The sequence below is a fragment of the Myzus persicae genome, unplaced genomic scaffold, assembly GCF_001856785.1.
Source record: "Myzus persicae strain clone G006 unplaced genomic scaffold, MPER_G0061.0, whole genome shotgun sequence".
NCBI classification, from domain to species: domain Eukaryota; kingdom Metazoa; phylum Arthropoda; class Insecta; order Hemiptera; family Aphididae; genus Myzus; species Myzus persicae.
The window spans coordinates 235,536-260,989 of record NW_019101267.1 but is presented as its reverse complement, the minus strand read 5'-3'; the positions used below and the strand labels follow the sequence as shown (position 1 = coordinate 260,989).

Genomic DNA, 25,454 nt, shown 5'->3' with positions numbered 1-25,454 from the left:
TCTCTAATTCCCGCAATGCTCTAAGTATCATCTACATAATTTATACTCTATAGACAATACCTAGATACTTGTATACACTTACTTATCAGTTATCAGAAAAGATATTGAAGTTGAACATTGATGCATTACAATAATGATCCAAAAGGTGATGGGTGATGACTGATGAGTTATGATGATAGACACAAAAATAAATAAATAAATAATAAAAATCATTAATTTTTATTCTAATTAGTTTAAATATTATTATTTAAATAGTATTGGTAACTATTAAGCATCGATAACTATAACCAATAGCATTTTAAAATACAATATGAATGGGATCCCTAGAATACAATTATATATAATTAAAGTATCATTAACATTTTAGTATATTTTAATTTATTACATTTTCAATAATTACTTATAATTAGGAATCTATTACAATTTTCAAGTGTTTTGACTGTTCAAAAAATTATTTATCGATAATAATTGAAAAAAAGACTTAAAAAAATCCATCAAAATTTCTCATGGTCATTAATAGCTCAAAAAAAGTCAAAAATAAACATTTAATGAAAACTTCCTATTATCTACGGTTAGGCATTTATTCATCGTTTTTAATTATAACCAAACGACAAAATCAGTTTTGACGAAAACCAGAAAACTAGTTTTGCCATTTCTCGGTTTTTTTTTTTTTGTTTGATTTTTTTCCAATTATTAAGAAAAATACTGGGATATTTTTACTTTTGACCCCCAAAGTACCAATTAGTTTCATCTTCCTATAAGAAAAGTTATTGAAGTTGAAGATTGAAGCATCATTTTTTCTACAATGAAAAGTGTCTTCATCAAAAAATCAATATACATATTACATTCATCGCTGCAATCCATTCTAAAATAGTAAAATGTGAATGTGAGATCCCACTGCAACCTCCCACCAGGCATATGACCGTAAAGTCTGTGACCAGTTTGTTGCCTAAGTGCCGACCCCGTCGATCCACTGTCTACTCCTCGGTACGGTTAGGTTTGTTATTGTTTTCTCCGTTATCAGCGTGCCGTGACCGACTACGAGAACGGGCTACGGGCAGGCGGCAGTCGTCTGATAGGCGCGCACCGTACCTTGCGATCGTCCGCGGATCATTGCTTATTTTATTATTATTGTATATATATTTTTATTATTATCGTAGTATCATTGTTATGCTATTGTTGTAGCTTGTAGGTACTATGTCCTGTCCTGCCGTCCGGTAAACACTAAACATATTATTTTTTTGTTATTTTTATCACCGCGACGTGCCGTCGTCACCAGTCCAGTCTCACCCGTGTGACTAATTAATACTATTACCTGAAAATGTACTTTATGCGTTTCAATAATGGACCGGAATCAATTGTTGCAGTCCAACATCGGCCGTACATTGTGCATTTAAAATTATCTTAGTTTGTATCCTGATGGCCAGCCGAATGTGCCTCGTATATTATTGTCATACCTAATTATTATTATTTCCGTCGCTATTGACGTTACAGTGCGTGGGTTTTTTTAAAATTTTTATTCGGTTATCATGTCGTTTTCGGAAGACGATTTGTCTGTGAAAGTAGCCGTCAGGTGAGAAATCAATTTTGTAAACATTTTTACTTTCAAGAATATTTAAGTATATACATTAGCCCCAATAGTTCCTATGTGCAATCTTTTTGATGGCAAAGGTAACGTGATATCTAAAACATTGCAGATGTTGTTAACTATACATTGGCCTTCGATCACTGTCTGTAATGTCTATAATATTTATAATATGGTGTGTAATAAATCCATAATGGGCCACATGGCCTTCATAATTTATGACAAAAGCCGACAAAGCCCATCTCTATGAATGACAAGGAGTGGCAAAAAATAAATTTTTCATGTGGGGGAACAAGTGGTTTTCCCATATATGGTAAAAGCTAGATAGTCAATTTTAGTTTTGTTTATATTTTGTTTTTACATCAACAGAGGTCATTGTTTTGTTAAAACTAGAGCAAATAACAATAGTCTTCATTTAATTAGCTATAATATTGAATATATTGTACAGGTACAATAGGTAGTACCTATCCATTATATAGTTTTTATGACACTTACTTTGTTTAAACTTTCCCTTTATGACACATCTTTTACATCCTGTGTACTGATTAGATAATATTTTGTAGAATACGTCCACAAATTGCACGTGAAGTGATTGATGGCTGTCGTATTTGTACAAATGTAACTCCAGGCGAACCACAAGTGACTTTAGGTTCTGATAAATCATTTACCTATGATTTTGTATTTGATACACATGAGAACCAACAAACTGTATATGAAAACTGTGCATCTAGCCTTGTTGCTGGTGCTCTACAAGGATATAATGCAACAGTCCTTGCTTATGGCCAGGTAAACAATTTATTAAATTGACAAATTTCAAATTTTTAAACACACTGTTGTATTATTTAGACTGGATCTGGTAAAACATATACCATGGGCACAGGTTTTGACTTGGAAAATATCGATGACACAGACCCAACCGCCATAGGCATAATTCCACGAGCTATACATCAACTATTTGATGGAATACAATCAATAAAACAACAATCATTAGATGTTGGAGATCCTTCACCTCATTTTGCTGTTACTGCACAGTTTTTAGAACTATATAATGAAGAAATAATTGATTTATTTGATACCGCCAATGATTATTCCATAGCTAAAGTATATTAATTGTAATCAATCAATTATAATAACTATTTCAATGGTTATATATTTTGTTTAGAATAAAAGTAGCATTCGTATTCATGAAGATATGCAACATAATATTTATGTTACTGGTGTATCGTGGAAACCTATAAATTCAGCTTCTGAGGCATTGTCTAATTTACGTCAAGGAGCTTTATCTCGTACAACTGCAGCAACTGCAATGAATTCACAATCATCAAGAAGTCATGCAGTCTTCACTATTAACATTCAACAAAAACGATTTGTTAAACATGAGGTATACTTATTGACTTATTGTAGAAAATAGGTGAATAGACACCTAATATTTTGTTCAAAATGTTTAAACACTAATTATTTTCAGGACGAAGGTACTGAATCTACTTTAGAAGATTGTGGTACAAACTCTACTGGTAATCAAAATCCTGGTGAATTTGAAACTCTTACTGCTAAATTTCATTTCGTTGACTTGGCTGGTTCCGAGAGGTTGAAACGAACTGGTGCTACAGGAGATAGAGCCAAAGAAGGGATCTCAATTAATTGTGGTTTATTAGCGTTAGGAAATGTTATATCAGCACTAGGAGATAGATCTAGAAAAGCTCTACATGTGCCTTATAGAGACTCAAAACTAACAAGATTACTTCAAGATTCTTTGGGAGGTAACAATTCTAGCTTTTGTATTAATGAAAAAAACAATAGTAACACTATGATTGTGCACAGGTAACAGTCGTACTGTAATGATTGCATGTGTCTCGCCAAGTGACAGAGATTTTATGGAGACCCTTAACACCTTAAAATATGCCAATCGAGCTCGTAATATTCAAAACAAGGTTGTAATTAATCAAGACAAATCATCTAGAACAATTCAACTTTTACGACTAGAAATACAACAACTGCAACTTGAAATTATGGAATATAAGCAGGTAATTTATTATTACTCAATTCTAGTTTCTACTATAAATTTCATTACTACCTTTGTTAATCTTATGTGAAATTATTTAGGGTAAAAGAACTGTAAATGAAAATGGTGAAGAATGTGTTAATGATACATATCTTGAGAATACAATGTTACAGACTGAATTAACTAATATGAGAACTCGTATAAAAGCCATGCAAGAAACTATTGATGTTCTAATCACTAAAAATACACAATTATTAGCTGAAAAAGCTACTGGAGTATGGTTAAACACCGATGCTGGTATCGAATCTAATATGACTGACGTTATACAAGGTTATTTAAAAGAAATTGAAGAGTTACGAGCAAAATTATTGGAATCTGAACATATGTGTGGTCAATTACGTAAGAATACTTCAGCTATAAAAACTCATCATGCAAATTTTCCTAGTGAGGAATACAGCTCTAAAGAATTAATTGCAAAAGCAAAACAAGAGTTGGAAAATGAAAAACAGACACTACAAAGATTAATATCTGTGAAGTCTCAAGAAACAGAAAGTGAACCTTCAGTCTCTGACGGTATTATTTTTATTTTATTTACAGGCAAATCTTATTAGTTATTATTATGTTTTAACTTATCTATTATCTATTCAGATAGCGAAGACAACTCATCTGATGATGAAAACGAGAGAGCAAGTGTAGACAGTCAATACAGTCAAGAATTAGCAAATTTGACATCTGAAATTAATTTAAAGCAAAAGCTTATTGAAGAGTTAGAGTTATCCCAGCGTAGATTAGCCAACTTGCGACAACATTACGAAGACAAACTTCAACAGTTGCAAACAAAAATTAAGTTAACTCAAGATGAGAGGGATACAGTTCTTTCTTCTCTTGGTAATTAAAAACAATTTTCTCTTATTATTTAAATCAATTTCACTGATTTGAATTTAAACTTTTAGTTTCATAAATTTTTTCTTATGTTTTATGTTTATTTTAATATATAGGTAATAATAATAATAATCCGTCTGAAAAAGTTAAAAAAGTAAAGGATGATTATGAACGTAGACTTGGTACTATGCAGAAAGAATTAAAGTCATTACAATCTGCTAAAAAAGAGCATGCAAAACTTTTAAGAGATCAATCTCAGTATGAAAATCAAGTTCGAACACTTAAATATGAAGTAAATGATATGAAACGTACCAAAGTAAAATTAATGAATAAAATAAAAGAAGAAACAACTAGACATCATGAAGCAGAAATGAAAAAGGCTAAAGAAATAGCTCAACTGAGAAAAGAGTCGAGAAGAGCAGAAATTAGAATGAGAAATCTTGAATCAAAGTCTCGTGTTCGTGATGCGGTATTAAAAAGAAAACAAGAAGAAGTAACTGCACTTCGTCGTGCAGCAAGAGTTATAAATAATAATCGAAAAGGTGCTGTAGGCTCTCAAGCTAATCGCAAGAATTCCAAACAAACTTGGATCAATTTAGAAAAGAATATATCTGCTTTAACACTTAATAAACAGACCTTATATTCTTTAGAGAAAAATATGGAAAGGTATATTTATTTATTTATTATTGTAATTTTATATAAGAATTACATTTTAATTTTAGATTACTGCAAGAACGAAAAAAACTACACTCAGATTTAGATTTCAAACTAAAAAAATTAGCTGAAGCTCAAGTGCAACAACCTCGTGATAGTAATTTACATCGTGATTTTGAAGACGAAATTGAAGCAATAAGAGCTAATTTAGATTATGTAGATGAAAGTATAAAAGAACTACAAGAAAATATATTACAAATTGAAGATTCTAAGGTTTTTATTTTCTTCTTTCATTATTATTTTTAATCAGTATTATTATATAAATATTATTTTATATTTCAGACTGTTACTGAAAGTTTGGAGTTAAACGGCCATGTAAATAATCTGCCAGATGCTATATATGTATTGGACAAACTTTTTCAAATGTCTTTGCATAATTCTTGTCTTGCAGCCCAGAGAGATATAAATGTGAAAGAGTTAGAAACTAAAATGCAACAAGTAATAATTGTATAGTATATTCAATATTTTAGTTAATTTAAAATAGTATGATTGATATGATTGAAAAAATTAAATGTTGGTAAGTGTGTTGCAATGGCCATTAGTTAACAATATTGTTTTCAATTTTCGTTTATAAATAGAACCATTAACAAATATTGAATGCAGTTGAAGTAGAAAAATAACTTCATTTGTTAATATTTATTTTTAATTCTTAATTTGGTGCAAGCTGCTTAATGTGATCAGCTTGAGACATGGGTAATATTATGATAATAGTCAACGATAAAAATATTTTATTTTCAGTTATATTAATGTATCATCATGTAAAAAATGTAATATTATTAGCCGCTCAAGATTAATTATGCACAATCACTAAGTACATTGTACATACATAATATTATCCATTGATCAATTATTTTTTAATTTATTGATTAATAGTTAATATCCTCACTATGCCAAGATGAACTGTGTAATTCACAGAGATTGGAAATATGCCATAAATATTCATAGTGATAATGTTCATTAACCTCATGTGACTAACAATTATGCATTTTTTTGTATCAAGTTAGGATATAATCTAACTATAATAATCTTAACATCAATTTTAAACATAATATAATATCGAGACTATAACATTTTGATAAATATACATGGTTGGTATTTGAGACATACATTGTCTTTATCTTATACTGTTCATAGATGGAATTATTACATATTGTAAATATTTATATTTTACTATTTATCTTTTATATTGATTAAAACTTATATTTTCAATCATTTTAACTATCAACAATTTGTATTTTCTCAGCTAGAAAAAGAAAATGAAATACAAAGACAGCTAATTGAACACATGTTGTCCAGTCGAGAACGAATTAATGAAATGCCTACAAGTATGACTACCAGTAGTGATAGAGATATGAGATCTGTAGTAAGTTCTTCATCTTCATCACGTTCTACCTCCCCGTCAGATATGGCGTAAGTAACTAACAATTACTATTTTGGATGAGTTAATCATAAAAATGTATAGATTCCAATTATAACTTCTAAAGCCATGTTTATTTTTGTGTTTCAAGTAATAAAGTGAGTCAATTTATGAGTTACATTAAGTATTAGAAAATTTAAATATTATACCACATTTAACAACATTATACATTAAATAAAAAGTTATTTAATGTTAATTTCAATAATTTATACTCACTGATTACATTTTTTTTTGACAATTGTTTTAAGTTAATTTATGAAAAAAACTAATTAATTGATTATTATTAAATCAATGTTTAAAAAATATTGTATTTATTTTGTAGTGGAAATTATACTATGAGTTAGTAATTTTTTGTAAATAAAAATTATAAATTGTTTTGTTCAATTATTATTTCAGAAGTAGTACACACTCCAAAAATGATATTGGGACAAGTAAACATAGACGCAGACCTGCTCAAGCACAAGAACTTCTTTATGCCTCCAAAAATGTGGACCAACAACGAGTACCTCTGGTGCGAGTGCCAAGTGCTTCTTCTTTCCTAAGGTTTATTGTAGATCTAATAATCTAATTCTTAATCTAGAGATTTTTATATTAACAATACAATTAAAATGTTTTTCAGACCTGATAAGTTTAAACCATCACCAGTGATGGGCAGAAAACAAATTGAAAGACAAGAATCTGTATCACCTCGTCCTATTAGGCGAGGAACTTTTATAATTTCTCCCAACACAAATTTACTAGGCAAACCTGGTTCAATGTGAGTGCCCCTACTAACTATTAACTTTTTAAAATCCTAATCTATTATTTTACCAAAAAATTTTTCTATTTTAGTAAGAGTTAAGTTAACTAAAATTATTTATTATGCTTTGTAAACCTCATAAATAAATTAACTGTACTAACTCATTGGTGTTGGTGCTTATTTTTCAATCTAACAGGGATCGACTAAACAAAAGCCCTCCAAATTCTCCACCAGCCTATCGTCGAGCAATCAGTCGCGATGAAAATGTTTTTTCTCGCCTTACATCTAGTACCACTCAACCTATTGAACAACAGCGATCTAAAGGTGTGATACAACCATACCAAGGAAAAGTTAGTATTTTTTTTTAGTAAAACCATGTATATATCTTAAAATTGTCTTTATTTTTATTTTAGACTTCATTGAAAACTCCTTTGGTATGTACACATATCACAGAAGGTCATTCTAGAGCAGTTCTTGCGGTTTATGCTACTGATGATATGTTGTTTAGTGCCTCAAAAGGTTAATACTTTAAATTATTTATGCAAATTATTAATAAACAGTTTAAATTTATTTTATTTTTTTAGATAAGACTGTTAAAATTTGGGATCTTAACAGTGGTAAAGAAATTCAAACACTAGCCGGGCATCCAAATAGTGTTGTTGCAATAAAATATGATGAATATGCACAACTTGTATTTAGTGTAACTTCTTCATATGTTAGAGTTTGGGATATGCGATTATCTAAATGCATTAAGACACTCAGGTAATATTTGTAAATAGCAAACTTAAAATTAGCATAGTATGTTCACAGATCAACTGTTTCTTGTTAATCTGTGGGAGCTCTAGTTGATACAACATTTAATATATTTTAAAAATTATATTTGCAAAATACACAATGTTTCATAGAACTTTTCCTTTTACAATTTTTTTTTTGGGCAATCAATAGAAAGTAACTTATTTTTGAAAAGGTCATTTGTGTTTTGTAAAAAAATCATATTTTTTTCTCTACTATTTTTGTATGAAACAGTTATCTTGAAACCAATAAAAGACAAGATATTTATGAAAAGGTCGTTTGTGTGACATTTATCCTCTAATAACCTTTGAAGCTCACATTACTTTTCACCTGTTTGTAACAGTGTAATAAAGGTGAATGAAAAAATATAATATTTTCTTAGCTGGAATTTTTTTTTTCATCTAATTTGACCTGGCTAAATAGGTAATATAAATTGAATTAAAAATATTAGACCTCAAACGATGTATTTTTATTTTTTTTATTTGACCGCTTATGAAAAAAGTTTGTTCTATACAGAAATGGTGTATTTAACTAAATGTAAACTGTGTGTTTCAGCTCATCTGGTATTGTAAACAATGGATCTGTAATGTCATCACAAATTCCAGTTGGAGAAATTTTGTTGAATGATATTGCACTAAATAATTATGGACGGACATTGTACATGGCATCTGGCGACAAAGTGAAAATTTGGGATATGAGAAAGTAATTTTATTTGTAAAACTTATCTGAGAAATCGAGTATAATAAATTATTTTGGTTTTAAGGTTTACAGTTCGAGGAAAATTGAGTAGTGGTCATACAGCTGCTGTTATGTGTTTAACAGTGGGTCGGTTTGACAACAAAGATATTATAGTCACTGGATCTAAAGATCATTACATTAAGATGTTTGAAGTTGACGAGGAGGCTGTTGGAACATATAATCCTACTGTTAATCTAGAACCCCCTCATTATGATGGAATACAAACACTTGCAATACATAATGAAATACTATTTTCTGGTTCAAGAGATTATGCCATTAAAAAATGGGATCTGGACAAACAAGAATTAGTTACTGTTAGTAATTTTTTCCAGTATTCTTATTATTATTATTTATTGTTAAATAATCTTTTTTTTATTCAGTCTATAAATAATGCTCACAAAGATTGGATCTGTGGATTGGCTGTTGTTCCTGATCATCCAATACTTTTGAGTGTGTGTCGTAGTGGATCTTTGAAAATGTGGTCAGAATCAACTTGCTCTCTTCTCGGAGAAATGAAAGCACACGATTCTCCAATTAATGCTATTGCCACAAATTCTACGCATGTCTTTACTGCAGCTCAGTATGTGTTAATTCTCATTATATTAGTGTATACATATGTAGCGGTGGTATGGTGGAGGGACAGTTTTGCATGTGGTGTGTGTATGCAATGATTTCAGCCGTGGAGAAGTGAAGATGTGGCGAGTGGCACAAAATATCTCGTTTCCATCGGCCATGACAATGTCAACAGGACGTATTTTCAACCTGGACATGTGAATATTTTAACCCTTGGAAACTTTATGTATGGGTTCATCTATATACTCAGTTATAACATTATTTTATAGTTAATTATTTTTTTATTATTTATTTATTTATTTATTTACTTATTTTATTTGCTCAACAATTTATTTATTTATTTATTATTTGTTTAAAATGTATTTGATTAGTTAGTTATTTGCAATAATTATTTTTATTTTGCATGAACGCATAATTATTTTATTTATTATTGTTGTTATCATTTCATTATTTAATGTTAAAACATTTTTAGCTGTAAAATTTTATTTTTGAGCTATAAATGTTTGTTTATTTCTAATTATTTTTTTTATTATCAATTATTCATGTTTTATTTTAATTTATCTAACTTTGGTGGTGGAAAATCAAAAATATATCATGTTAAAATGTGTATATATTCTTTAAAAAAAAATTATGACATCAGTTTTAAAAGGATTTAAGTAAATAGGTAAATATAATAAATAAAATATAAATTATAGGTTCTTCACACCACTGATAAGCATTGTTATTTGAGGTAATTTTTACCTACCTACACCTAACCACCTGATATTTTATGTGTTCACTCGTGTTTCAAGTACTTAATATTTTTATTTTTTATTTTTGTAGTTATTTCTTCCAAAAATTTAGTAGATACATTAACTAACACATTACGTAATATTTGCTGTAGTTCTATTATTAATTCAAAACATAATATGAAAATAATGCCTTCCTAAAAAAAGTATGCATATACTTTTTTTATTTTGCTACTAATAAGGAAAGTTATCTACTCATGTTAATCCTCAATAAGTGTGTACTAAGAGCGTTAATACTTTAATAGAGGTTGCCTTGATTACACTACTATTGTATGTTAATTTTTCGTTTATTCTAGGTAAATAGCAAAATTTACAAAAAAAAATATTTATCTCATGAAGACTTCTTATATATTTTGATTATATTGAAATCTTTTTTTAAATTTAGTTGTTTATCCAGAGTAAAATAAAAATTATCATCCTTTTTTATATTAAAAATGTTCCATGTCCGCCTAAAAGTTTTAACGTTATAAGCGAGTATTTTCATTGTTTATATGACAATGCTAATTTATGTGTTAACACTGTCGTTTTTTAACCTGAGTTGATAACCACCAAAGATAAAATGATAATTTTAAAGAAATAATTGTATCAGTAAATGTACCTATTGTAATAATAGATTCAAATCATGTATTTACTATATAATAGAATATTGTAATTTTATAAATTATTTTGAAAATCTTCCATTCATTATACATATTGCATGATGCTTTGCATGTTTTGTGTGTCCGTTATTTGGAGTTTTGAACTTAGTTGTAACTAGTCATTATTTGATATTTACAGTGATGGAACAGTGAAGTTATGGCGTGTTAAATATCGCTTAGATGCGATGGCTTGACGGACAATCATTTGCATTGCAACAATTCTCCAGTACATCGGTATACTCGTGTTGACCATGATCGTATTGATTAGCCACCTGATATCTTCGGTGCATGCCATATTCTGCCATAAACCGAAGCAAACAAAATCTATATTGTAATCTGTGATATTTACTTATTTTGAGAATCTCTTTTTGCTGAACTGTGTATTTCAGTGTTCCTTACAAATTGGTTCCAAAGATGCATATTTATAACAACATATTTACTATGGGTAGGGTATTATTTTTTATTATTTTGAACACAAAAAGAGAACGACTAATTGCATGCTTATATTTAGGAAATGAAAACGCTCAATATTTATCAAATAACCATCTAGTATTATTATTATGGTATTTGGTACTGATTATTACTTACAAATTTTTGTGCATTGATCACGTAAAATAATAATTTTTTTATAGAATATAATATGTTGATTAATCAATTTTAAAAATCAAAACAAAATGTTGTTTTATTTTTATTATTTATTTAAAATAGACCTGATCAAAACAATGTTAAGTATATAATATATTTATAAATAAAATATTGTACTTCAAATGTTTATTTGATTATTTTAAAACATGTTTAATATTTTGGAATACTTATTACTTAACTAGGTACTTATACATAAATTAACAAAAATAAATAAATAATAATTTCCTATTATAAGATAAAATTCTATTAGTTAATTGTTTAATAATTAAAAAATATCACAGAAACTAGCAATAAATATTAAAAAGCATTGTAAGGTTAACTAACATTTTGAGTGACAAAAACATGACCAAAGTTATTGTATGAGTATGTACGGTTTAGAATCAATTCCTTTAGTTTAATACCCGATATAATCTAAAAAAAAAAAAGATTATGAATAAATATTTTTCAAATTTATTTATTAGTAAAATCATACTTGTAAGCCATGATTTAGCGCTACCATCGAGAATACTGTTTTGATTGTTGCGTATGGAGGTAAGAGTCTTAACTGTATGCCAGAAATCATAGTCCAAGCAAGATTACTATCTTCTTCATCACTGACTTCAACAACAAGCTGCATGTCACGGTTTCTGAAAAAATTTATTAATCATTCAACAATAAGTTAGGGAATTTTTACTTTGATAATAAAAAATCATTGTTTGAATTTATTTCTCTTTTTTAATAATAATCTGACAATAATGTGTTTTATAAATTTTTCACATTCTATTAAATTGGTTCATTCAAGTAACTATTTTATAATAACTAAGTTTTAGATAAACTTTTACATTAGACTTATAAAATATTTTTAACACAATAACATAAAACGTATAGTTATATTATAATGTCAATTGATATCCATATTGATACAAAGTTGCTAAATAAATAGCCATTTAAAATGTAAAATTGTTGTTAATTCCGTTAACAATATATTATTTATTTGTTGAAATTATATTAGTTTAAAATTACCTGTTGTTTTTTATTGAGCATGTGAAGTCAAATTGTTCTTCACAAAAAACCATATCAGGTAAATATGTTATGGAAAATGTTAGGTCGTCTAATTCTGGAATCTACCAACATATATTTTATTAAGGTGTAATTCAATTTTTTAACTAGTAATTTAAAGCAATCAATATATGTTTAATTTAAATTTAATAGTTCATTTCTTACAGGCTGTATTCAAGATATTAATCAAATTTATTAAAGTTAAAATAATAGATATAACCTAATAAATACCTGTCTCACTAATGGACTGGATTGTATTTGACCTTTTGTACCCATATTAGACCGCCATAAAATGTCCAACTTGCCAAGATTATTTGTCCTAGTGGGATTTTTTTCAGCAGTTTGATCTAAGCTTAATCTATACATATACTGCCGTGTTTCTTTCACATCCAGTATGTCCATGTCTCCAAAAACAGATTTATCCTCTGAGCTATCAAGTAAGTGATTCATTGAATTAACTGTAATCAATAAAAAAATGCACTTGAACATTTTTTATCAAAAATAGTAATAATAATATCGAAAATTACCATCATATCCAATTGATGATTCCAAGATAAATTTTTCTAATGAGATTGGAGTTGACATAATATTTTGGACTTGAACTTCTAGGTAAACTTCATCGGTCTAAAATGAGTTATGTTATAACATTTATATTTTATACATTTATTATTTATTGAAATATGTCAACTACTAAGACGCTTACTACAGTATTGTAAAATTTTGTTTTTAGATCTAAAGGTTTAGGAACTCTATAGCTGAAAATTGTTTCAAACGAATGTTTTCTATCATATTTCACTTGACAAATCAATTTACTAAAAAAAATGTACGTTATTATATAATAATGAAATCCTAAATTCATTTTAGCACAATTCATACTTACTTGACACTACCATGTTCTTTTACTTCGTGCTTTACAATAACATCAATAGAAGCATATGGATCCAATTTGGGAAAAGCTTTTGGTCCCAAAATCGGTATATGCGATGTCGCAGTATCTATTTCTGCTTTCAAAATAATATCATAGACCGTTTGAGAACTTTCATTCTTTAAATAAACATAACACAAAAATGTTTCACCCAAATACAAATTTCTAAAAAACATTAATATAACATTTATTAATTGACTAATTATCAAACTTTTCAAAACATACTTACTCTAGGACATTAGGTACCATGAGAAACGACCCAGCCGCCAATGTTTCAGCATCAGCCATTGTAGTCACGTCTTTTTTTAAATGTGCATTCAAAGCAGCTCCTGGTAAATCTTTTGAATCACATGTGACTATCTTCGAGTTGAACATTACTGGCTTACCGAGGCGCATTACTAAAGATCAAATATAAAACAAATGTTCATCAAAATTACTTGAAAGCGCTTTGTCATAAATGTTTAATATACCTCTCAATTTAATGGGATGCTCAACAACTTCCTTCACTTCTATTGAAGTCATGCTGAAGTAAAATTATTATTTCTACAGTAATACCGAAAGCAGGTAATAACTGATACAGTGACTTGTGAGAACGGTATAACAAGTGTCGACTGCAACGGTTACAAGAATACAGACACAGATTAGAACATATGGTTTGGAAAACGGTTGGCGTCCTAAGTCCAGGGCCCAAGACAAAAATCGAAAACCGTAAGCAGCAAGTACCCAAAAGGCAAAGGAAACACGTCCAAAATCCAACCCAAATAAAAATTATTAACACCTGATGATAAAACCTTATCATCCATTTGATAATGAATAATCACAATATTTATGTGTATATAATATATAATGATTCTGTGTTATTACTTATTATCATGATTTTTAATAATAATAATAATTTATTTATTTATACATTTTTAGTTTGTGATATGAGTTAAGTGATATGTGTCAGAGTGAAATGTAATTCCAAATGTTTTGTTTCATTTGAAAATCGCCTTCATTTTATGTTTCGCACACGACGCACACAATTAATGTACAATGAGTATAACAATGTATTCGACAAGTTTATGTAAAAAGTTCTTGTCCGGCTCACTCTTACATGACCTGAGTAGGTCGCTGAACGTTGACGCGATCAGTGCTCTGAGTAATAGTTCTCTTGGTGCGAAATTGTTCAGCCACAACACCACCAGCATTGGAGTTCAACCACAACAACCGTCGTTTTTGCGTCATGCACCCAACATCATCACCTACACGATGTCGATAGATGTCCGCCGGCACTATTGCAACAAAAATTATAGGCCGTTCCCAGAAGTTCCAGAATTTCCACCAATCGTTTGGCCTAACGTTTTCAAATCAGTCAAAGCTCTGCTATATTCATATCTAATAATCAAACCACAACTGGACAAAGACTTCAGTCTTGGAGAGTTTGCCAAAAACTCCAGAAAGGTGTGTTCCATCATTGTATATTTTTGTAATTGCATTTATTTATTATATTTTAAGTGTGCAATGCCCAATTACAATCATAGTGTATGACTAGTATTTAGAAAATGCAATGAATTATTATATAAACTTAATTAATTTATAATTATAACTCAGTATGAAACTTAGATCATAGAAGTTTAATTTGGCAAATAATTCTAGGTACCTAGTTTATACAGTGAAACCTCGTCTTACAATAGACCTCCAAACAGTACACGTTTTTTTGGGAGCTAACTGAACCCTCTGAACAGCGGATAAAGTTCAGTCAATGATATTTCCAGTATTTAGAGGTTTCACTACACATCATTAAATCATTTTATTAATTTAAAAATAAATCATAGATCTTTTATTTTCCTTTTGTATCTAACGATTCAAGTCTTTAAAAAATAAGAATGATAGTATATTCTCATATGAAAAATGAAGTACATAATGACTGAGACAATTTCTGAACTTTTCGTGGAAATTGATTTTGTAACGATTGAATTCTACTTAAAGTACCAACAACATGTGATGATCACAGAATAAAACAAATATATAGCATTGAGCATAGTGACACTAAAGCATTTTGAACGCTAACTGGTTATTAAAATCTTTATTCAATTTCATCCATCAAAGACCTCGGTATAACCTTAACCCATAACCTAAATTTTCAGGACTATATAGAATGTACAGTAAAAAAATCACTTCGTGTGTTTGGGTATGTTAAGCGTCATTCGTCTGAATTTAAAAATTTAGATTCACTAAGGTTGCTTTATTTGCGCTTTAGTTAGATCCATCCTAGAGTATGGATCTCCTATTTGGAGCCCCTATACTAACTCAAACATTGAGATTATTTAGGGGGTCCAGAAGCGATTTTTAAGGTTCGCAGCATATAAATTCAACACAACTATTAACCAGCATGATTAATGATTATCATTATTATTATTTACAATTTTGATTTATGAAACCAAGCATAAAACAGTCATGATGTTGTTTGTTGCTTTTGCAGGCTGTTGAGGTAGTGTCAAATTGCATTTCCAAACGAGACTTTACCACACTACAGGGGCTGGTCACCAATGATGTACTAGAACAGGTGAAATTGATCGTATCAGATCTCAGTGACAATGAAATAAAAGACATGGCATTTGATAACAATGACATGTATTTATTTTTACCAGTTCAATTGGATATTATTAATGACACAAAACGTGAGCATGCCTATTGCAATTAAATTTTAAATTCATGCTATTTAAATAAGATCATATTATATTGAGAAATTTTAATTTTCTAGTTAAAGATCGACGATTTGTTGAAATAACAATGTGCTATCACGCTATTCACAATTTAGAAGAGATCAAAAAAAGATCTGAAGAAATTGTAGATATACAAAAAGAATTAAAGAGTAATATATTTGTATTGAACTATAGGTTTATTAGAGAATATACAGAAGGGGTCCAAGATGCATGGACTATAAATGCAATCAATCATTTAAAAGCTGAAGAACACGATAAAACAATTTTGTAAATGGAATTATACCATATTCATGTAACTAAGTACCTTTAAATTTAGATGTCATACTATATAATGTTTAATAATTAAATAATTTTTATTAACATGTTGCTATTTCACTTATTATACCCAATATTTATTTAATCTATTAACCATTTGAAACCACTACAGTGGAATTGTGTTTGTTTTTAAATATCACTGGTTACATTTTATCATAAACTCGAGACAATCATGTAATACAGTTTCTCCATATTGATATATAATTGTTTTTAAATTATAAAATACGATGGTTTTTATTTCAAGTAAAATAATTACAAGGGTTAAGTTTATGTTTTAAACTAATATATAACACAATTATTTCACCAATGATTATACTTATAATTAAAGTCCGAGTTAAATTCATTTTTTTATATTTGTGAGAAACCATTTGCACATGAATGTGTCAGTTTTAAATTTAATGAAAGTATTTCAATAATCTATTCAATAAAAATAATTCTTGACACATTTATATTGTGATGTTATGTTTCGTATATTACATTGTTACCACAACAACGGTACATATACTTTGGACGAGAAAAAGAAACTAAAGTAGTTTCTTATGAAATATGTAACGTGGTTAGTGCCTACATCACAGAAACCCAAGCAAAGCTTTTTTTTAACAAAGTCTATGAGAGGTCGGAAACTCGAGTGTTTTAGAATCAGAGCCCATAGTTTATAACAATTTATTAATTACACATTACATTTTGATAACTATAACATTTTTATTTTTTTTTCGGATAAACATCATTAAAACGTCTTAAATCGCTGTATACTTACTCAATATGTCATGACTGTTTACTGAACTGCTATGTAATAATTTTAAATTAACATCGAACAAGCTTTTTTAGTTATTAGATTTGTAGGTAAATGTTTAGTATATTTATTTTTATTAAAAAGATGGTAGTTACTCATTATTTAGATTGCAAATAGCAAACACTCATTATTATCAAATAGTTGTAGATTGCATGCAAAGTGATGAATGTATTGGTTTTACATTGATGTTTTTCTTTTTTTGTCTGCTGACACTTTTTCTGCTAATTATTGATTTTTACATGTTATATTTGTGTGCAATTACACCTTGTTAACGACACTTTTTAGTATAAACTTATTTAAAGTTTAGAGGTATCAAAAATAAATTATTTATAATATGTGGTAGATACTAAAAATATTATTAAGAAATGTTTTCAGGTATATTCTTTTATTTTTTTAGTTCATTTCTTAATAGAAACCATTTTCAATAATTTATACGTGTTGTAACAAAACAATGCTCTTTGTAAAACTTTTTTGGTGTGCCTATTTTTCAAATTGTAAAACATAGTTGATAAATATCCAATATTGGATTTTTCCATAATATATGATAAAAAATTTATTTTTCAATCATAAATTTAAAATAGAAAATTAATCATGGAGCAACTTGCCATAGCCATCGTCAGTGACTAGTTTAACAACCTTATTATGAAATTATATTTAATTACTGTAAAATTGCAGACATTAATGCGCCTTGGAGGCCAAACATTGGGTAGGTATGATAAATAAGATTAGAACAGTTGTTCCTTATAAAACTATTAAAAATCTAAGGGTATTCATTTAATCTTTGTCATTTCTGTTTAGAACGTATTAAAACTCTAAAACTATTATTCCAAAACTGATATCAATTAGTAACTACAAAAATACCCAGCTGCAAAGTTAATAATGAACAAAAAATATTATTATTTTTGGATTGTTAATTAATATCACAATTATTGGTATAAAAGTCTAGCATGCACATAACCACATGACATCTTGAGTAATTTACTATGAATAAATTTAACCTTGAGACTTTTAGAATAACATTATTTAAGCGTTTAGACACCATTTTTAAGATTACTTCAAGTTCAATTAGGTATTTGTACCTATGTTTCGATGGCTGGATGGGCGCTCATGGACTTCAACTAGCACGGCACAAGACCGAGGCCATCATGCTGACTAAGAAGTGGGCGTATCGGGATCCTGTGTTCGCTGTAGGGGGTCACACAGTTCCTTTGCTAAGGAAATTGCGATACCTGGTACTCCATCTGGACTTACACCTTACATTCAGTGGACACTTCACTACTGTTTCGGGGAAGGCGTCTCAGGCAACACTGGCTATAGGACGGCTCATGCCCAACCTTGGAGGACCCTCACAGTCCAAGAGAGCGCTGCTAATGTCAGTGGTGAACAGCAGGCTGCTGTACGCCTGTCCAACGTGGGCTGAAAGAGCATGCAAGTACGCTATCTGTCGAAACCTCATGATTCGGGCACAGAGGATTGCGGCTCTCAGAGTCACGAGGGCCTACCGCACAGTCTCGGCCGAGGCAGCCTTATTCCTGGCGGGAACTCTTCCGGGTGATCTTCTTGCTTTGGAACGCAAAAGAGTCCGAAGTAAACTTGACGACCCGGACAGAGCTGACTCAATGGATGAGATTCGGAGAGCAGAGCGTGACATCCTGCTTGCTACCTGGTCGAACAGGTGGAGTCGTGGCATTAGAGGAGCCTGGACGCGCACGATTCTTCCGGACCTGCTGAGATGGACGAGAAGGTGTCCCAAAGACGTGTAACGCAGGCTCTTACGGGACACAGGTGTTTCAGGTACTACCTGGCACCTGCACCGGATGAAGCGCGCCCCTGATGCTGCTTGCCTGTACTTCCAACACCCGGATGACACTGCGGAGCACACGATCTTTGATTATGCTTACTGGGATCCAATTCGGCTGCCAGTGAAGATGTTTGTTGGTAACCGAAATATAACCCCGGGTGACGTTCAGGATTTGTTGTGCGGCCCCTCTGATGTCCCGGCAGCGAGAACGACCAGCTACAGGATGCCTCCCGACGCGCCACTCAGTCCTTTTACGATATGGTCGACAACATTTTAAGCTTTAAGGAGCATGATGAAAGGATAGCTGAGACACGAAGATGCACTCGACATTGGACCGCGATTACCGACGGACTTTATTTACTTATTGTAACGCATTGTATTTATTGTATTAATATTTTTATTTTTAAGGTGAAGCAACCATAATTTACCTATGCATTAATTATGTGTATGTATTAGCATTTTTATTAAACATTAATAAACGATGGCAGCAGAAGACTAGTAGTGTTCAAACAGATCCTCCTCTGCTGTCGGGTTAAACAAAAAAAAAAAAAAATGTATTTGTATGTGCATTTATTTTAATAGAATCGAAAAATAAATTGCATTCTCAATGAAAACAATACGAGACAAATGTGTTAGAATGAGAAAGTAAAAAAGGTTATAATGTTTAAATATTAAACAAAAAAAAAAAAAAAATATTTTTTGTATATTTTTTACATGTCGTAAAAATCGTTGGATTATTACTTATAACACTTAAACCTAAACCATATCATCTGAAAAGGAATTATTAGTAAATGTGACAATAATTAAATAGATAAATTAAGGAAATAGAGTTGACAATCAATAAATAAAAAGCCATATTAAAAAAAAAGATTTATTGGCATGGTATCTACCATAAAATTTCCTTGATTCTGATAACAAATTGTTACAAGAATAATTTAACATATTTATGAATTACAACATTTATTTTTCAAAAAAAAAAAAATACTGAACAAGATAAGTGTAAATGTTCATTCCTTGTATTAAGCTATAACAAAATAGTATGAGTCCATTTAAGAATCAATTTTGTTTAGTTTCAATTGACAAAAGTTTTTTTTTTAATACAAATAATTTTTACAATGTAAATAAATAATTAGTTAAAAAGTATACAGCTGTAACATGACCCAAAATAATATAAAAATATTGAAACTAAACTATCTAACTAAAAAATATTACAAACTAAATTCATGGTCGTTTTAGTAAATTGTGAGGAACACTAAAACAAAGTTAAAACTAATTTCAAGTCAGATACATATTATTATGTATAATAAATCGTATAAAGTTCACATTCCGTCAAAATAAAAAAAATAGTCCATAATGGAATATTATTTTATATATTATATTTATTATTTATGCATAAAATTAATATAATGGAAGATCGTTAAAAATGATTCGTGTTACAACTTAATTTAATCTTAATGCCATGCGAGTAATTGAGTGAAATTCATTTCAGAAGTATTTTTTGGACTTTTATAAAGTTACACAAGCAAACTGCATATGTTTAAGGAGTACAGAATTATTATTATTTTAATATCTGGACATCTGGTAACAAATACATCTGAAATGATCAATAATAATACATGTTAAGGTCCATGAGTATGATGTGTCATTGTAGAGCAGTTGTTATGTTCATGGCTCGAATGTTCGAATTCTTTATGGGTATGTCCACCTAAAATTGAAAATGATTTTAACATTTGATAAACTAACATAAGTATCTATATAATAACATAGTTATCTTTTACTTACCAAAAATTTCTAACATAACCATAAAAAAAAATCCAATCACAGTTAACAGTAACTTGAGCAAACCAGGCGCTGTGTCCTTTTTTCTTTCTCGATCTAGTACTTCAAAAAATGTAACATATAGGATTGTACCAGCAGCTAAGCCTTGTAAAGTTGCATTTCCAATTGTATGATAATTCTGGTCCAAATCAATGGTATTTAATGTTAATAACAATCCCAACAATATACCTAAAATATATTATTAAAGGTTTTTTAAAAATGTAATTTAAATATGTTTGAAATAATATGTTAAGATAAAAGGTATACATGGAATGTTTTAAAATCTGAAAATAACTACTTAATTTTCAATCCAATCGAAAATAACTACTTAATTTTCAATCCAATCTTTCACATGATAATTAGTAATTAAAAATAATTGCAGAGCCAAATAAATTTGGAGTCAAGGTATTAACATAATTGTTTAAGGAGATACGACATCAATATTTAGTATAATATTTATCTTTTCTATGAGCAATATAGATAAAACTGTTGTTCCATATTTTAATTAGTGAGTTTCAGATTCAAATAAGAGTAAAAACATCAATCATCAAATAAAAAGAAGTATGCGATCGTTCTTTGATTTATTTTTAATGAAAGATATGAAAATGTAAGCACTGTAAGTATTAATAGTTATGTATTAAGAATCAGAAGTTATTGACGTAAAAGATACTAACTTACGTCTTTTAATTTTAGGATGTATTGCTTATTAGAGAAACAGAGATCCTAGATATCAATTGGTGTAACAATCACTAATGTTAAAATATAAATTAATGACATTTTCTTAAGCTTATGGTTTTTACTTTTTAGTATATATCACATATAATTTAAAGTAGCAACCTTCTAATAAAATTTGATTTTAGACAGTAGCATTAAATTTGAAATGAAACTTGAATAAAATATCCAGAATAATAATTATAAAAACATAATAAATACTATTTACAAGGTCATACAAAATCAATTATACATAATATTACTAAATAAATATATATTTAGAAAGTTATTCACTAACTAGCATGAATACAAATTTAATTTATGATGTAATTGTTATTATTTAGCAAAAATGAAATCGCAATAAATGTCAATTATGCATAACATATAGGGATATCAGTATAAATTTTTTTTTTAAACATTATAAGAACTTTTTGTTTCATAATTTAGACATCAACTAAAAACAACATCTAATTTCTAATTAAATTATATAGGGTGGATGTTACCTATTTTACTTTGATGTTTTCTATGTAAGTACTTTATTTTACATAAATAACAATAAGGAATTCCAAATAATGAAATAAATATGAAAAAATAAAAAAATACTATGCAATTCATAACATGCTATTGTACTCATTTTAGGTATTATATATTTAATTACTACAAAACTTCTGATTTATAACTCATAAGTAATATAACATGGTTCATGTTATAAACAATATACAACTTAATATTGGACGTTTTAAGCCTCTCATAACCCAATAATCCTTATTTCTGTGGCTCTAACGATGATAGCAATAGTAATAATAATAATACAAATAAATAAAAATAAAATAATACCTAAGTCCAGATTTTATAATAAAATATTTGGTGTAGCTTTAAATGAAAAAATTACTAATTTCATAAAAAAGAAATTTAATTTAAATAAAATAAAACATGGTTAGATGACACATAGTATTAATATGTTATACAGAAACTTTTATTACATTTTTAGATTCAAATATTAAAAATCAATATGCATTAGTTTTGAAAATTCTAAAATTATTAACAATATTTTTTTAAATATGGATGTAGTTTTAGGTGAGTTAATGCGTTTTAACTAGCGATGAAAATACATTATTTAATAATTAAAATTGTTTTATAATATTCATTTAAAATAAATAAATAAAATAGATTTATACTAAATCAGTCTTTACATATTTAAATTACAATATCGACAGACTTTCTAAATACTTTACAATTGCATCGAATTCTGAGACGTATTTATAAATAATGACTTTGTACTTGTAAATAAATGCTGATGTAATGACTGAATGATATTTGTTAAACAAAATTATAAAACAAAAGATTAAGAGGTAAATATTAGTATTTAAACATTGAAACACTGTCACAATAAATTCAATAGGTGTTGGCTTCACCTAGAATCTAAAGTGTTATTAGTTACAACTAATGAAATTCTACTAAAAATTAAATTTAACTAAAATCAATTTATTTGTAAAAATAGTTTCATGTAATAACTGTTTTACTAATTTAAAGAGTTTAAATAATAATTAATTAACATTACTACAATTGCATCTATATTCCACTACTTTGTGATTACTTAACCATCATGTATATAAATTAATGAACATGTAGAAAAATATTATTATTCTACACCCATTAAAAAACATAATTATATAATTTATATTGAGAGGATGCCACATAGCCACATAGGCATTTGTTGTTCACCGTCTTACAAATGTACAACATGGCAAACTTTACATACATTTTGCTTTACAATTTCTAAAATTAGAGTGCATTTATAATAGATTAATTGTTTTACATAGAGCCTTATACAATTTAAAGGCAAGAATATTATCTAGGGCATTTTGGAGTATTTTATTGTTATTATTTATTTGAGTAAGTTATGATCATTTTAAAATGTACAAAATATTTACCGTTTAAAAATGGTCTGGATAAAATTCTTACCTTTAAATTATATAAGAGGTAAATGCACTCTAATTTTGGAAATCACAAAGTAAAATGTGTTATTGTGAACATAATATTTGTGATGCACGTTTGTAAGACGGAATCATCAAATGCTTGTGTAGCATCCTCTAAACAGTGTAACAGAAGTAATTGACTAATGTGTAATTAATTTACTACTATTTAACTACCTGTAATTATTAACAATCATCATAGAACAAAACAATTAAGTGAACAACAATTTTCAGTTATAACTGTTACATCCTGCATATTAAAAGATATTTATTTTTGGTTTGACTTAATTTAAATATATAAATTTTATGTTAATCAATGATAAATTAAGTAAATAAACAAATTTTAACTTACCAAAAGGCGATACCAGAGTAAGAACAACAATATTTAAAACAATATTTGTCAAAGACGAACACGAAGTCACCAATTTAATGCCAATACAAAATAATATAGTACATTCGTGAATAGAAACTGCTAAAAACAGGAAACCCATATTTTCCATATTTTCTTCTAAGCCAATAGCTAGTCCTTCCATTACAGAATGAAATGATAAGGCCAGTACAACTAATAAACTTCTTAAATTATGTACATGTGACATTTCATTATTATTTTGTTCAATTTGGCAATCTGGAGTACCCGTTCCTTGATCTACACTAACAGAATTAACATCATCAGCAGACTTGACTGCTGTCAACTGACTGTTGGTCCATTGTAATAGTCTATCGCAGTGTCTTGTAGTTTTGGCTTTACTGCGTTTTTTATGTTTTTTAACAAAATGCTTTACAGACTCTTCAACAAAATAGACAAGAAAAAAACCCATACAAACAACCAGTTCTGTGAGTGGATAATGATGATAGTCTTTCGGCAAATTTGCAATGAGGCTCTCCCTCACTTCTGGTATCAAATGAGCAAAACAGGTAGCTAGCAACACACCTCCACCCAAACTTAAGCATAATGAAACTAGATACTCCAGCTGAAACATAAAGTTCAAACAATATACACTATGATTTACAGTTATTTATATGAATATTTACTGTTTTTGACGTCAGTGAATCTGTAGATTTGTTGGTTAACAGTTTTCTGGATACAAGTAATGGGGTGAAACCGAAAAATAGTCTCGAAACTATCGACAAAGCAATGATCAGTGCCTTAGCACTGTACTGATCCATGTTAATCTATTAATGTATCGTCACCAAAATTTTTCTACTTGTTGTTCGCCTTCGACATCACTTGGAAACAGGCCCAACTCCAGCGGCCACCACCATCGCAGACGAATAGTTTGCGTTACATTTAGACTAAATTCAAATCAATTGATCACAAAAAAAATTAACGAACCGCACACACCCGAATACCCGACCAACGGTGGTAATAAATTTATCAGAACTGTCGACTCTGCCGAGTGTCGGGAAAGTTATCTGGACGTAATATACCTACAACTACAACTACATGTGCAGTCCAAGTGCATGTATGCAACCAATTTACAAACGGATATTAGATACGGGATTCAGTGTTCCTAAAAGATTTAAAAAGGCATTTTCAATGATTGAGGTTATGTCGGAACATAATAATATACACAATTATACACCCAAAGACGATAGCAAGGTTTTCGACCGCCGTGATTCACCGTCCAGCCGCGGCGAGTGCGTGATAATCGTGATATAACAACACCGCAACGGGTCTGTCTATACGCAGTCGATTAGACCACCACCGTCGTTATCATTTTGTTATTATCAAAAACAAAGTTGTTATCATATCGTATCATCCATTATAATAAATACATACATTGCATTATTTCATATAATATAATATAATAACATATTATTATATAAATTGTATAATAAATCTTTTATTTTATAAT

At 29.0% G+C, this 25,454-nt stretch overlaps 4 protein-coding genes across 4 annotated transcripts; 2 read left to right on the top strand and 2 right to left on the bottom strand.

The window, feature by feature from the left end:
• The first annotated feature begins 1,062 nt into the window (after window positions 1–1,062).
• Window positions 1,063–11,574, top strand: LOC111028464 (kinesin-like protein KIF21A). The gene is made up of 22 exons (XM_022307108.1): window positions 1,063–1,573; window positions 2,149–2,371; window positions 2,432–2,686; window positions 2,748–2,966; window positions 3,051–3,345; window positions 3,407–3,609; window positions 3,689–4,160; window positions 4,236–4,475; window positions 4,586–5,135; window positions 5,192–5,396; window positions 5,466–5,621; window positions 6,427–6,593; window positions 6,997–7,143; window positions 7,220–7,357; window positions 7,536–7,689; window positions 7,753–7,858; window positions 7,924–8,101; window positions 8,687–8,833; window positions 8,895–9,183; window positions 9,250–9,449; window positions 9,547–9,668; window positions 11,008–11,574. Exons 1-21 carry the CDS (start codon window positions 1,530–1,532, stop codon window positions 9,641–9,643), a joined length of 4,485 nt encoding a protein of 1,494 aa, XP_022162800.1. The 5' UTR covers window positions 1,063–1,529; the 3' UTR covers window positions 9,644–9,668; window positions 11,008–11,574.
• Window positions 11,575–11,762: 188 nt separating this feature from the next.
• LOC111028459 (trafficking protein particle complex subunit 13) lies at window positions 11,763–14,253 on the bottom strand. Its single transcript, XM_022307105.1, has 9 exons — window positions 13,947–14,253; window positions 13,706–13,874; window positions 13,432–13,641; window positions 13,255–13,363; window positions 13,079–13,175; window positions 12,783–13,009; window positions 12,516–12,616; window positions 11,986–12,139; window positions 11,763–11,924 (listed from the first exon to the last, which is right to left on the bottom strand). Exons 1-9 carry the CDS (start codon window positions 13,996–13,998, stop codon window positions 11,829–11,831), a joined length of 1,215 nt encoding a protein of 404 aa, XP_022162797.1. The 5' UTR covers window positions 13,999–14,253; the 3' UTR covers window positions 11,763–11,828.
• Window positions 14,254–14,389: 136 nt separating this feature from the next.
• On the top strand, window positions 14,390–16,546 carry LOC111028462. Its single transcript, XM_022307107.1, has 3 exons — window positions 14,390–14,919; window positions 15,941–16,139; window positions 16,223–16,546. The coding sequence occupies exons 1-3, from the start codon at window positions 14,512–14,514 to the stop codon at window positions 16,453–16,455; spliced, it is 840 nt and encodes a 279-aa protein (XP_022162799.1). The 5' UTR covers window positions 14,390–14,511; the 3' UTR covers window positions 16,456–16,546.
• A 4,030-nt stretch (window positions 16,547–20,576) lies between these two features.
• On the bottom strand, window positions 20,577–25,207 carry LOC111028461 (zinc transporter ZIP3-like). The gene is made up of 4 exons (XM_022307106.1): window positions 24,631–25,207; window positions 23,951–24,569; window positions 20,876–21,100; window positions 20,577–20,798 (listed from the first exon to the last, which is right to left on the bottom strand). The coding sequence occupies exons 1-4, from the start codon at window positions 24,763–24,765 to the stop codon at window positions 20,713–20,715; spliced, it is 1,065 nt and encodes a 354-aa protein (XP_022162798.1). The 5' UTR covers window positions 24,766–25,207; the 3' UTR covers window positions 20,577–20,712.
• Between the last annotated feature and the right edge of the window lie 247 nt (window positions 25,208–25,454).